Source organism: Ziziphus jujuba, chromosome 7 (genome assembly GCF_031755915.1).
Source record: "Ziziphus jujuba cultivar Dongzao chromosome 7, ASM3175591v1".
Classification (NCBI taxonomy): Eukaryota; Viridiplantae; Streptophyta; class Magnoliopsida; order Rosales; family Rhamnaceae; genus Ziziphus; species Ziziphus jujuba.
Window position 1 is genome coordinate 14,495,418 of NC_083385.1, and position 13,537 is coordinate 14,508,954.

At 31.4% G+C, this 13,537-nt stretch overlaps 1 protein-coding gene across 1 annotated transcript; it reads right to left on the reverse strand.

Annotated features, from left to right (window-relative positions):
- Window positions 1–6,713: 6,713 nt before the first annotated feature.
- On the reverse strand, window positions 6,714–9,758 carry LOC107425035 (transcription factor bHLH25). The gene is made up of 5 exons (XM_016034962.4): window positions 9,637–9,758; window positions 9,125–9,208; window positions 8,375–9,004; window positions 7,795–8,166; window positions 6,714–7,394 (listed from the first exon to the last, which is right to left on the reverse strand). Exons 2-5 carry the CDS (start codon window positions 9,158–9,160, stop codon window positions 7,320–7,322), a joined length of 1,113 nt encoding a protein of 370 aa, XP_015890448.3. The 5' UTR covers window positions 9,161–9,208; window positions 9,637–9,758; the 3' UTR covers window positions 6,714–7,319.
- Between the last annotated feature and the right edge of the window lie 3,779 nt (window positions 9,759–13,537).

Genomic DNA, 13,537 nt, shown 5'->3' on the forward strand with positions numbered 1-13,537 from the left:
GCATAATACATTATACATTAGTAGTGTACATTATACATTGCTTCGTAAAGATAACCTATAGATATATTATGGTTTCACATTCAAACCTCCCATTAAATTCAAACAAAAACACAACTTCACAATAGTTTTAATTTCACATTTCACATTCTAACCATGCAACACAAACATTTCTGTCACACCAAATAAAACAATATTATAAGCATAGCGCATAATGACAAGGTTCAAAATTGTAAAACTCATTCAATACAGCACAACTAAAGGTTTTCAGATAAGTTCGTTACATTAAAGCGAAATTAGTTTGCAAAATATTTTCTATGTTGTACAGAGAAGCAACTTACATTAATGGGGGACAAACCACCACCAATGCTTCTCTATCTATTTATATATATCTCTCTCTCTTTATCTATCTCTGTGAGTGTATGTGTAATTTTATCAGCTTGCACTTGTAACTCCACGATCGCAAATTTTGTGCTTCAATTTTCTCCTCAGTCCATCAGTTGCTCCTCCAATGCTGAAAGAAATAGAAAATCAATATTAGTAACCATGCAGCAATCAAATTTAGCATATTATATGTGTAAGATGTGCATATGAACAAGAGCATATGAGAAATTTGGAAATTTTCCACCAACAGAAAAAAACCACAAGAAGCATAAACCCTTTTAAACAAATATAATCCATACAATTAGTTATGTCTAACCAGTCATAAGCCAGATCTCAACATGAACACCAAGAAAAACAACTAACACTCCAGTTAAAATCTCTGTTCTGGTTGCCTAAATATGACCTATCAGTATCACAATAATGCAGCCTAGATACAAGTGAATCAATAGCCTTGCAAGAAAGAAAAATCAACCTCCCTACCCGTAAGTTCACATAAACAATTAGGTAGGCAGATTTCCAATCTTCTCCTATGCCACAAACAGCAAAGTGAAGCCATATTTCAGAAATCCAATACACAAGTCCAACCTCAAAAGGAAAAAGGTGAACTTCACAGAAGTACTCATCAAGCTGATCCATGATCCATCTATGGCCTAATCACATAATAACATGCAAAAAAGGCAAGAATAATTCTCAGACACCAACTATTTGTGAGTTTGAATATAAAAAGTAAGAGTAAAATGGAAGTTATGGCAGAGATGAAAATAGCCAATCTTCTTTTCTAGCTACTGGACCGAGAGAGTGCATATCAGGATTTTCAGACATTGAATCAACAGTCGATAACATATGACATAAGTAGTAAAGCATAAAAGAGGGACCCAAAATACGAAGAAAATTGACCTCCTTTTACTGGCTGTTGTTATAGCATCCCGACATGAGGTGATTTTGTTCAGTTGGTACTCGGGATTTGTTCTTTACTTTTCTTGTGCTAGCTTGCATAATAGTTAACCGTCCAGACTACCTGCAAGGAGAAATTTGAGAAGTCCAGATAGATGCAACTCTAGAAACACCTTCCATGATTTATTTCATAAACCGTTGTCCATATACTAGAATGACCATATTGGAAATTTTATCAAATTTCAGAGCTTTGAGAATACAAAAAAAGAAAGGCTAGGAAAAATGACAGAAAACAGTAGAAGAAGCTTTTCCCAAACCAAAGGGGGGACACAAATGGAAGTACGGCATTGGTAGAGCACCGTTAATGAGATCTATAACAGGCATTAAGGTCATTTGCAGCCACATCCATCATTCCTATATCTGCATGCTATTTAGTTTTGTTGAACCCAATTTGTCATGCCAAAAAAGAAACCAAGACAACACAGATCAGGGCAAAAAATCATCAGATACAATGCTGTATGTCACTCAAGTGATCAGATTTCTCATTCCTAATAATTCATCAAACTTACAATTCAAGATTCAAGAAATTAGAGTTAAAAGTACGAAACAGAAGCTCACCTTTCATAGCTCGAAGCTGGCAAAAGGAACCACATATCCTCTTTTTCTCCCAAAACTTAGTAGTTGGTATTTCTAATTTGCTCGTGGTCAATAATAACTCTCTCTACCCAGCGGTAGCATAAATACCCTGCCTGAAAATTTCAAAAGATGCCCTTGGGAACTATGATAAAATAACTATAAAACAATTATCGATAACAAATACCATATTTTATTTCTTCACCTGACAAAAACAAACTACAGAAGCATCATAATGCTCACATGAAATTATTTATCTGCTTATGCAATTGGACACAGGAACATGCTTTGATGTTTCAAATGGCTCCAATACAAACAAAACAGAAATGAAACACATTAAAAAGAGAAAGATAAGCGACCTAGCCCCTGGTGGGAGGACGATGACGGCGAACGGTACTATAGTGGTGCGAGGACGATTACGGCAGCAAACGGTATGGAAGGCGTTGCCTTTTGTGTGTCTCCTCTGTCTCTGGTAGCTCTCAATCGAACGACTCTTGCCGACACAACAATGGACGAGGACGATGCCGGCGAATGGGAGACGAATGTCGGTGAAAATGGTGGCCGGGATGGTAATTTTTGAAATGCCCTAGCTGCGTTTTCAAACGTTTTCAAAGGGAAAGTAAAAAAAACAAAACCGAAACCAAAAAAAATAAAAGGCTTTTTGATAGAGAAAAGAACAAAAAAAAAAAAAAAAAAAATATAGATAAGGGTACTTTAGTCCAAACGGGTAAAATATTGGTTAGTTTTTAAAAAAATAAAAAAATTTGCTATTTTTCTAAAATGCAATTGTAAAGTAGCTATTTATCGAAAAAACCTTAAAAACAATTCCAAACAAAGTTTAATAGAATATAGGCTTTGAACGTGTCCAAACTCCAACTTCACGCTTTATCCTTATCGAATTTGGGTTCGTAACAGCGGGACATATTGATGATTTTGGACCTCGAAATCGACCCTTTTCCTGCCTTTTAAGAAGCTATTGATCCAACATGTTGGGAGCCCATCTTTTCAAGCCCATTAAACTAGATACTTATTTATTTCCCAAAACTCAAATGTGCAAGCTTTTCTCAAAAGACAATGATTTTCGTTGACAAATTAAAGTTTGGAAAATGAGGGCCGAAACCTTGTCCATTAAATCTATATTTGTGGTAACTTAGGCATTGTCAAACCCTATTTGGAATATTTAAAGCACTCTTGACAGAGCCATAGTCTCCTTGCACATCTCCTTTTTAACAGATTATCAACTTTAATAATTTACCCAAAAAAATAATATAATAATAATTATAAACTTTCTAGATGCGTTAAAAAGTACAAATGTGGCGACTTTTACAAAGAAATGACAGGTGTTTCCATGAATGAAACAGCATGGTATTATTGATGCCAAAAAGTTCTATATCCACAAAGTCAAATTTTTTGTGCTCTAATCGATTGCTTGGATACTTTAGGGAAAAAAAAGAGGAAATTTTTGGATATTCGGTTCGTTTTGTTTGCTTATGCAATCAAAAACATCAAGAAACGACGTCTCCACCGACCAGGCAGCCCATTAAAATTTTGGGCCGTTCAGTACTTTGATAACTTTTCAAGAAAAAAGAGAAGGTAAAAAAAAATCTCAATTTCTGTCGGTGTATATATAATTTTTATTAATTTTTTATTTCGTAATTTAATGGGATTTTTATTGATGTTGGGATTGTACAGATTTGTGTGATTTTTTTTTTTTTTCGCTTGAACCAGATTTGTGTGATTTATTAACATCAAGTTAGAGACTTTTGTGCAAAAGGGTGACATAAAGTTGAATAATTAAGAAGGAAAGGAAATAAATTAAAGTTTCAACAAAATAACATCGAAAATAAAGAAAAAGACAGAAGGAGAAGACCCATATAACGATTTTTTATTTTTTTTTAAGATAAAAGATCCATTTGAAAAAAAGTTTTAAGAGAATAAAATTTGCATTCATTGAATTGTGGAAATTCCTCTTCTATCAATAACTTTTGCTGTCCCAAAAAAAAAAAAAAAAATTCTGTGTTTTTATTTTGGGCTGCGATTTGAATTGGGTTATTGTCAAATCAAACAATAGTTTTTGCCATGGAGCTCATTCACATGAACCCCAAAAAAAAAAAAAAAAAAAAGGAAAAAAAGAAAAAAAGAAAAAAAAGTTTTCTACTTTTTACTTAATTTCACCGTTTTTATTTCTTTTTTATTTAATTTTTGGAAAACAACACCATTTTTATTGTATGAGAGAGGAACCCATATCTAGTTTAATTATCAATTTTTTGAAAAACAAAAAGAAACTTTATATTGTTATTATTGTTGGTAGAATGTCCATATCCATCCATATCACCAAGAAATTATGTTAATAAATTTTATTTGATTAAACACCTTAACCTACTTAATTATGAGAAAAAAAACCAAACCGGGACTGAGGTCCCCATCGTCTTCCCTCGGGATTGATGCAAGCAAACGGTAGGTGATGCATTGACATTGACTCTTCGACATACCAAATATACCGAAGGATTTATTAATTCTATGCTCTCCGGATTTGTTGGATAAGTTTTTGGCTCCTACTGTACTTAGTCTATCCAAGTGGGAAATGAAGGAAAACAAGAGTTTGACATGGAATAGCAAAAGCTTTAGGAGTTGGAAAAGCTTTTGAGAACTGAGAATTGCCCCTATAAGATCGATCACCGACCAATAATTGGATCATTTTTGGGTCAAAAGTCCAACAAAGTCGCAGAGATAGGTGTGAAAAGTTATGTTCTAAGTGGCCTTCATTGCAATAAATTAACACGTGTAACCTGAGTTTTGAGTACATAATTGTTAAAAGTAGTTCTAGATGGAAAGAGACCTGGACAATTAGCTTAGGCTTAGCTTTTGGGATTCAGATTTTTGGTTTTCATTTTTATGCATGTTCCCATTTTTATTCATATAGATATAATATTATTTTATTTAAAAACATTTTGAATGAAATAATAAATAATTAAATATTAAGTTTTTTGTCCATATTGATATGATATCATTTTATTGAAAGACATTTTGAATGCAATTAAAAAAAAAAAAAAAAACTAAAAGAAAAAAAACTAAGTGTTCAAACAAAACTAATCATTTTAATGATTTGGCATAATTAGAGATAGGGAAACAGAGAGAAGATCCCCATCCTTCGCTGTTGTGTTCCTTTTGTTACCTTCAGATGTTGTCAAATTTGGTCGGCAATTGGGTTGGTTTCCTTTCATCTACCCCCATTAAAGACATTGAAATCATTCCTTGGGTGATCAATTTTTCGCCAAAAATGTTGCGTGGCAATTTTGGAAGCTTGTTGAATGCTAACTAAAATGGAAAAAGAGGACATTTCGTTCGTATTCTCATTTTGAATTATTATTATTATTATTTTTTTTTTTGGGGGAAGAGCATTCTAATCTTAGACTGTGATGCAAGCCATGCATTAATTATATATAGTTTCCTCCGTATTACTATTTTTCATAAACAACCAATATTCTTTTGGTTTTTAATTTATTTCTTTCAATTTAAGATTCCTATTAGCTTTCGTTTTCTAAAAAGTTTGCAGATAATAATGGTGGTATAGAGTGGATAAGATGACATAATATGGATTTTACGTATTTTCTATGTAGATTTGATGGATGGACAGGGGTATGCGATATGGAATATATGATGTCATGCATAAATTAAGCCTAACATGTTTTTACAGAGTTTTTTTTTTTTTTTTGGGGTAAAAAAAAAAAATTGTTTTTACAAAGTTGTTAATACTCTATTTGGGTATAACATATATAATTTATTTTTATTTATATACGTTGGTAAACATATAATTGAACCTAACAAAATGTAAGTTTAAAAATATTACACAAAGTTAGAGAATTTTCAACCAACAGACAAGGCTCTAAGTTTTAATTGAGAATACAATTTTTAAGTATATCATGACCAAATTATAAGCTCTAAGTTTTCTGCAAATTTTTTTTTTTATTATTGTAATGTTTTTTCCTGTAAATTAACTAATGGATCATTATTCCCTTATAATATATCCTGTTAGTTGTGCAAATCATTTAGGAGGTTATCGAAATAACAAGTTGTACGTGCATTCAATAAACAAAGAGTTTTGAATTGTTTATTTTATTAATTTGGTTTGGCTTAAAAATTATAAATTCTGGATCTTGAAATCCAATACCTTCAATCATAAGATGTGGAACCACCAGATATCTCCTATAAAAGACAAAGTTTTCCTTTATATACAGGTATGTATAGTGGTTCCCACCGAATTAATATTTGTTGCTCATTAATATTACAAGGGAAAAAAAAAATGTTATTAATAAACTTCATAGCCCCCACCAATTTACATATGTGTGCCAAAGACAAAGTCTTCATAATTTCTAATGAAAAATTTGTATTTGCCCAAAAAAAAAAAAAAAACATTTATATAGAGTTATTTGAAAACCAAGTAAAAGAAGTTTGAAATTAAAGATCGAATAAGTCTACAAAGTATGTAGATCACGTAATCTTTGGTGGGATTACAGTTGTCTCCTTTCTTACCAATAATTATGAAAATAAAATTATGTTAATCTTCATGTGGACCCAATTATATACATCCAAGTGTCAAAATCATCCAACATCAACATCCCCTTACATTTCACATCGTTGATTAATTTTCGATGTATCACAATAATATTATAAAGAAAAAAAAAATCTTACTAATTATTTTAATTAAGGCAATATTATATAGATATTTAAGATGTTGTTTCCATTATTGTAATTTGAAGCTGTCACAGACTTGTTCAGACTAATTTGTTGTGAACATATATATATATATATATATAATAACGATAATTAGTTAAATACTAAATCACAAAGAAGTTTACACAGAAACCCAAATACAGAGTGGGGATAAACCCTATTGCACATAGAAAGAACAGAAACCCAGAGTGGGGATAAACCCTATTACACAAGAAAGAAAGAAACAAAGAGAAATAGCCTGTTCTATGTCCAACTTTGAAGAAAAAAGCCAAATTAAGAGAAGGTAGGGAAAGAAAGAAGTAGTGGAAAAGTCAAAACCTCTCAAAAAACCCCACCTTCCTCAAAAAAGTTTACAAATATAACACGTGAGTATATTCAACGTAGTCAATCTAATGGACCACGCAAAAAGAGACTAACACGGAAAAACCCACCTGCAAAATGGAATAGTTAACTTCGCAGCGAGCAAATTAAAAAGCCATGAAAATGGCTGTTTGGTCTTGATTACTGGGATTTTACAGGTCTATATCTCTTCCTTCCAAAACATAGATACGTAGCTATAGAAATAAAAAAAGACACTGCTGATGAAGATAAACGGTCACTGGATTTCATTTCCTAGTCATCATCACGAGCTTTACAACATAGAAAATATCCCAAAGCACAGAAGGTGTGAACTTGCGTCAAATGAAATTGAGCAAAGCTTGTCTTAGATTTCTTACGATATCCTTCACGTTCATGGAAAATTCGACATCCATCTGCAAAAAATGGAAAACTTAATTTTGTTATGTGTGTAAATTTAGTTAAGGTTACAATAATTTTATTATCTAAAGGAAAGAGGGGCATAATTAGAATCCACATCCTTACCTGAAGGGTGTGGGTATGAGGAGAATATTATTGGACCAACCTCATTAATTGAATTTATAGGAATTAACAAGATCTTTTAGAGCACGAGGGTTAATTAAATCTTAACAAAATGAGATTATCAGTAATGGACTAAGTGGGTTTTATTGTGCTTCATAAAAATAAAAAAATAAAAAAAAAAAACCCTCAAAGTAGCTATATAACCAGACTAATTGAGATGTAATTTTCTTATAGGAAATGGATTTTGGCAGCCGATAAGTTAATTAAAAGTAACAAAGAGGACTTTAAATTTACCTGAGCAACTATGGTTATATCGAGAGTAGAACCGCCAAAGGGTAACACACTGCTATTGACAATTGTAAGAGGAAGCTTCTCTACTTCACTCAGTATGTTAGACAAACATCCTTTGTGTTTCTCGCAGTGGATCCTTATCAGAACATCCTTATCGGAAACTCTCGCTTCGATTTCGGGAAGTGGCTGATCGGAGCAGCTATCGAAGTTCTCATCCGACGAAGACAATTCATCATCACCGGAAACCAGAGATCTCTTCACAAATACAGCTGATTCTACCGTCTTCTTCGCCGCCTGTTCTTCCAGTGTGTTCACACGTTCTTGAAGTTGTTTTACATACTTGATTGCATCTCCAAGGACCGAAGCCTTGTCCATCTGTTATATACATATATATATATACACACATCAAATTAACATCATTATAAGATATTGGACTAGCCACATAATTAAATTGCGTGCTAAAGCCTAGTTAAACCATGTTTTAATCAGTACATATATACTTTACAAAATAGAGGTGGATTGTATCTAGAAAATCAAATTGAACACCAAAATTAAGTATTTTTTTTTATTTTTTTGGTTTTACCTTCTTTAGGCCTGGAACAACAGCTGAGAGAGCAATGAAACGCTGACTGAGCTTCTCTCTACGCTTCCTCTCCGCTAATACATGATCCTGAGCATGTATAGCCGTCCGACGACTCATAGTGCCAGCACTCGTACTGGAACTTTTGACTCCCTCCGTGTGTTTCATTGAATGATTTTGTGTTTCATAGGAAGTTCGAGAGATCAAAGATGGAAACACACTCATGTTTCCATCGGATCCTACCTCATTCTTCGGCTTTATGGGGCCGTGTGAGGCGTAGTACTGCTCCGAAGTTGGAGGCATTACTGCCTTTTCGGCGGAGTTGTTTTCGAAGGAAATCAAGTGGGAGGAAGAAGATGAGGAAGCCTTGGTGCTTATTTGGTGGTCATGAGTGGTGGTGCAAGAATTCCAACTGTTGCTCTTGAGCTGTTTAGATGGTCTTTCAATGGAGGTCGTCTGATGATGAGGAGTTTCCATGGGTGTAGTGCTCAAGAGTTGGTGTGGAGCACATTTGGGAGTATTGAAATTAGGGTAAGAGGAATAGCTTTCTGATGAAAAAGACTGGAAATTTAGTCCATCCAGAGAGTAATCCAGAGAGTTGTACTGATTGATGAAAGTTGGATCTTCCATTTCCTACAAAAAGCAAAAAACAAAATTAAGCCATTTAGGATCAGAAAATTCTCCTAGCTTATTATTATTATTATTATTTTTAGAAAAAAAAAAAAATTGACCAAATTAAACTTTTAGGCTTACAAATTCAGATAACCATTTGGCTGAAGCGATTTCCATCAGAGCATGAACCAGCTGTGAGTTTTCAATTGAGTCTGTCCGTTGATTCTGGAAGAGAGCAAACTAACAAAGGTCAACAAAAATCTTAGATATAGACTTACTAAAAGACTAATCTAAACTTGTACAGTTAATTCGATTCAAGAAATTAAATTCATAGAACGTGCTTTACTATCTGTTGTTCCATGTTCATAAAAATTATGCAAAGAATTAAGAGGAAGGAAGACCAGTAAAAACCTCAAAAGAGGGAAAATGTTGAAAATTTAGATGGAGAAATATTTGGTGCCATATACATCTCCTTCTATATATACATATGTTCTGGGTACGAGGAATAATATTATATGGCACTGATTTGCTGAAAAACTTTATAAATATGATCAGAAATGGAAATTTTATTTTTACAAATTCACGAAAAGTTAGATCCATGGAATTTTGTGACTGAGGCAGGAGAGGAGAAAAGAATAGTGAGAAAAGCTTACCTTTCAAAGAAGACCCAGATTTTCTTCTTCTTCCAATTCGTCGTGAGCAACAATTTTTTGCCTCGGTTTTATAGGCGTGTACCAACGCGCTCCAAAAACTTCGCTTTTTCAAAAACAATGGAAGCTAAGCTGTACGCGCTCTGTATGGTACGATAATAAAGTTCTATTCGCACGTGTGAAAATGTCGTGAGGGTTTTTATATATATTTATATAATTCTTCTTCTACTCTCATTACTGTTCATATGAAGGCTCTGTTTCTCCATGGTCAAATTGTGAGTTCTATCTGTCACCAATAAAATATCGCCATCTCATTATATGATAAATGGTCAAGTCAAATAAGAGTATTGTTACATTTATTTCCCTGCGCTTTTTTGTTCATTTTTCTAGATTCCACTCTCCGCCACATTTAGCTTATGTTCTTTGTTAAATAAGTATTGATTAACGCCAAGTTCATTCAAACTTTCTCTTAAAAGTGCTTTTATTTTTATTTTTATTTTTATTTTTATTTTTTTTGGTGCTTCTTATTAAGGTCTTATGGAATACCCAAAAAAAAAAGGTCATGAAATTTTTCTGTGCGTGTACTTTGTATCTATCTGAATTATAATTCCATGTACAGAAAAGCAAAAACTTTCTCGTCAACTTTATGGTATTTTCATGGTAGTGGAATTATCTTAAAGGATACTTTTGTACTTACATATATCAAAAGGTCATATCAAAGATCACGAAGAGATACTTCAATTCTTATATTTTATATCATATTGCACTTAATTAGTTCAGATCCAATATATATATATATATATATATAAATGTACAGTTTTAAAATATTTCTAAGTTAGATCTAAGATTTGCAAGTGTGCCAATTCTAGATCTGTAATATTTTTGATCAAAGAATTAACCAATCATCTGTCAATTGCATATAAATATAAATGAGCTCAAACACAGCATGCAGGAAAAAAATTAGCAGTACGACTTGCCAAAAACTCACAATATTGTCGGTCAAAACAAAACATAAATATGTAGATTGGATTTGGAACATCTCCATCCAAAGACAGATGACATATTCAACTATAAGAAAATCTTCTATTGTTGTTAATAGGATACAGAAGCCTACTTAAAAATGGGCAATTTTACCCGCAATAACAGTCTGCAACTACAAGTAAATATCTTTTATTTATTTTTGATAATTGGGTATGAAAATTCGAAACTTGAAAGATATGATATTGAGCTGTTTCGTGTGGCAAATAAAGAATTTTTTTTTTTTTTGAAATGACAAAAATAGTCTCATATACAAAATTTAAATATTTTTTTTGCTTTTTTCTTTTTTCTTTGTAATTTGCATAAGATAATTTAGCCATGGAGAGGCATATTGCTTGTTACCCTTGATTAAACATAAAAAAAATTTGGGCCAGCCAACACCTAAGAGACATGTTCTGTCATGTGAAACTTTCTGACGAGGTTTGGAAGTGATCAAAAAATATAAGATATCCTGGTCTGGTTGGTTCGGTCAGCTTTCTGATCTCCAACCAAATGGGAAAGAATATCGATGATATCATCCAAAATATAAACAGGACAAAAATATTAAAAACAAGAAAAGAATAAAAAATGAGAAGAAGAAGTGGGTATTAATCAAATTAGGCTGCAGCGAGTACATAATAGGACGGAGAGTAATTAGGCACATGGGAATGGAGTGCAGAGAAGTTGAATACAAGGAAGGGGAAGAGTGGTAGTTGGAAGGTTTGCGTTAGGTAAAATAGAATGGTGGGGTAGTCAAACATGCTTCTACATCCACACGGAGCTCACATCCTCATCATTCTCTTTATTGCATCATATATTATATCCTCCTCACGTAATCCTAATCTTTTTAATTTATAACTTATAACCCGCAGAAATTTTAATTAATTATTAAATAAAGAAATACATTACTCATTATATATATTACTTATAAATTAATTTATCAGTACCCACCAAATTTTAATTAGCAGTTTTATAGCATAAATGTATTTAAAATCAGATTTCTAAAGATTGAATATCTAATTATAAATGTAAACGGTCAACATTGTCTTTAGTTTGTCGGAAAAAGAATTGAAATCGTATAAATACTTGATATTGTAGGCGAGCGTTTTTTTTTTATTATTATTATTATTTTTTTGTTTTTTTTAATTTTTAACAAGAAAAAGAAGTACTAAAAAAAATCAGAAAAAGACAAAACTGATCCCTACTTGGTAATCTAACACAATATGAGATACAACAATGCTAACCCGCTAACAAACCAAGAGAAATTAAATATTGCCAACTCAACCAATGAAGTTTAAGGAACTAGTTGTTTTTATTTTTACTTTTTTTTTTAAAGTAAGCAACCAGTTGTTTACGAAGTGATACATATGCTAACATGAGGTTTTATTATTTTATTGGTTTATATTTTATATCATTTATTTTTTTAAGGTTCATTGATTTAGGTTTAGGTGTGACAATCTATTTCAAAATTAGAATTTAAGTTTAAAATGGTTTGACGGAGATTAATTAATTAGACTGTAAGTGAGTTCTAAGTAGGAGTAGTAATTCGTGTTATCGTATTGTGTTTTTTTGTCAATCTATTTAGTAATTGTGTTGAAATAATTTAATCCAAACTTGATTTGTTCATTAATTATGTCAAAAATTTTCAACCCGAATACAATCCGTTTAATAAACAGGTAACATGACACGATCCATGTAACCTGTTTATTAAATGGGTTAATTTGGATTAATATGACCTGTTTATACAAAATTGACTCATTTATATGAAATTGATCATTTTACACGAAATGATCTATTTATACGAAATTAACCCATCTACACGGAATTTATCCAATTAAATAAATTACCCTATTTAGATTAATTATTTCATATAAAATAAAAATAATTTAGTGATTAATTGATCCAAAATTAAAATATATATGTAAAACCATATAATTATAGCTACAAATTTAGAATAATATAACATATGATATGATAATATAACAATATCATATAATAGTTAAATATGGATATATATATATATATATACACATAATAAATCTTATTCTGCTTCTCTAAAATAATATAATTTTTTTTATTAATAATTATGTTTTTAATTTTCTACATCTTCAATATTTTTAGGCATATTAATTTTTATTTTTCAATGTCCATAAATCCATACATGTATTAAACATAAAATATTTAAATAAATAAATATTATTTTAATAATTTTTATTTTTTGTTTCCTTAATTAATAAAAGAAAATTAATAATACAACTTTAAATATGTTTGATATTTTGTAATAAGAAAGTATTAGTTAAGTTTTATTAATAGAAAATTTAATATACTAAGGTTATAATTTAAATGGATTATAATCATATCGGGTTGAATTGACATGTTAATTGACACGTTTAGTTAAATAAGTCAATATTTCGGGTTAAATGGGTCAATTCGAAATTGATACATTTAATTAAACGGATCAATTTTGAATTAAGCGGGTCAACCCAAAACTAAAAGATTTATTAATCGTGTTAATCGGGTTGATCCGAATTTGACTCGAACCCATATATAATAAACTCAAATCATTAAACTTCGTGTCATTTCGAGTTGTGTCACCATATTATGACCTAAATTGCTACCCTTAGTTCTAAGTTTGACTTTTCATTAGTCAAGAATTTTGGATGACCGGTACCCCAAAGTGTAGAGTTCGTCGATATGAACTTGTAAACTAGTGGCATGTCTAATTTTGAATTATAGCTTTAGGAAGTTTAAGTATTAGTAGTTTAGTTAAAACCATAAATAGTTCAGTTGGTCAAATTTGAGCAAACATTCAAAATTTCATACATTTTTCAGGATAAGGTATTATGCACTGAATCTTCAATACCGATTCAATAGGACTTTCCTAGAT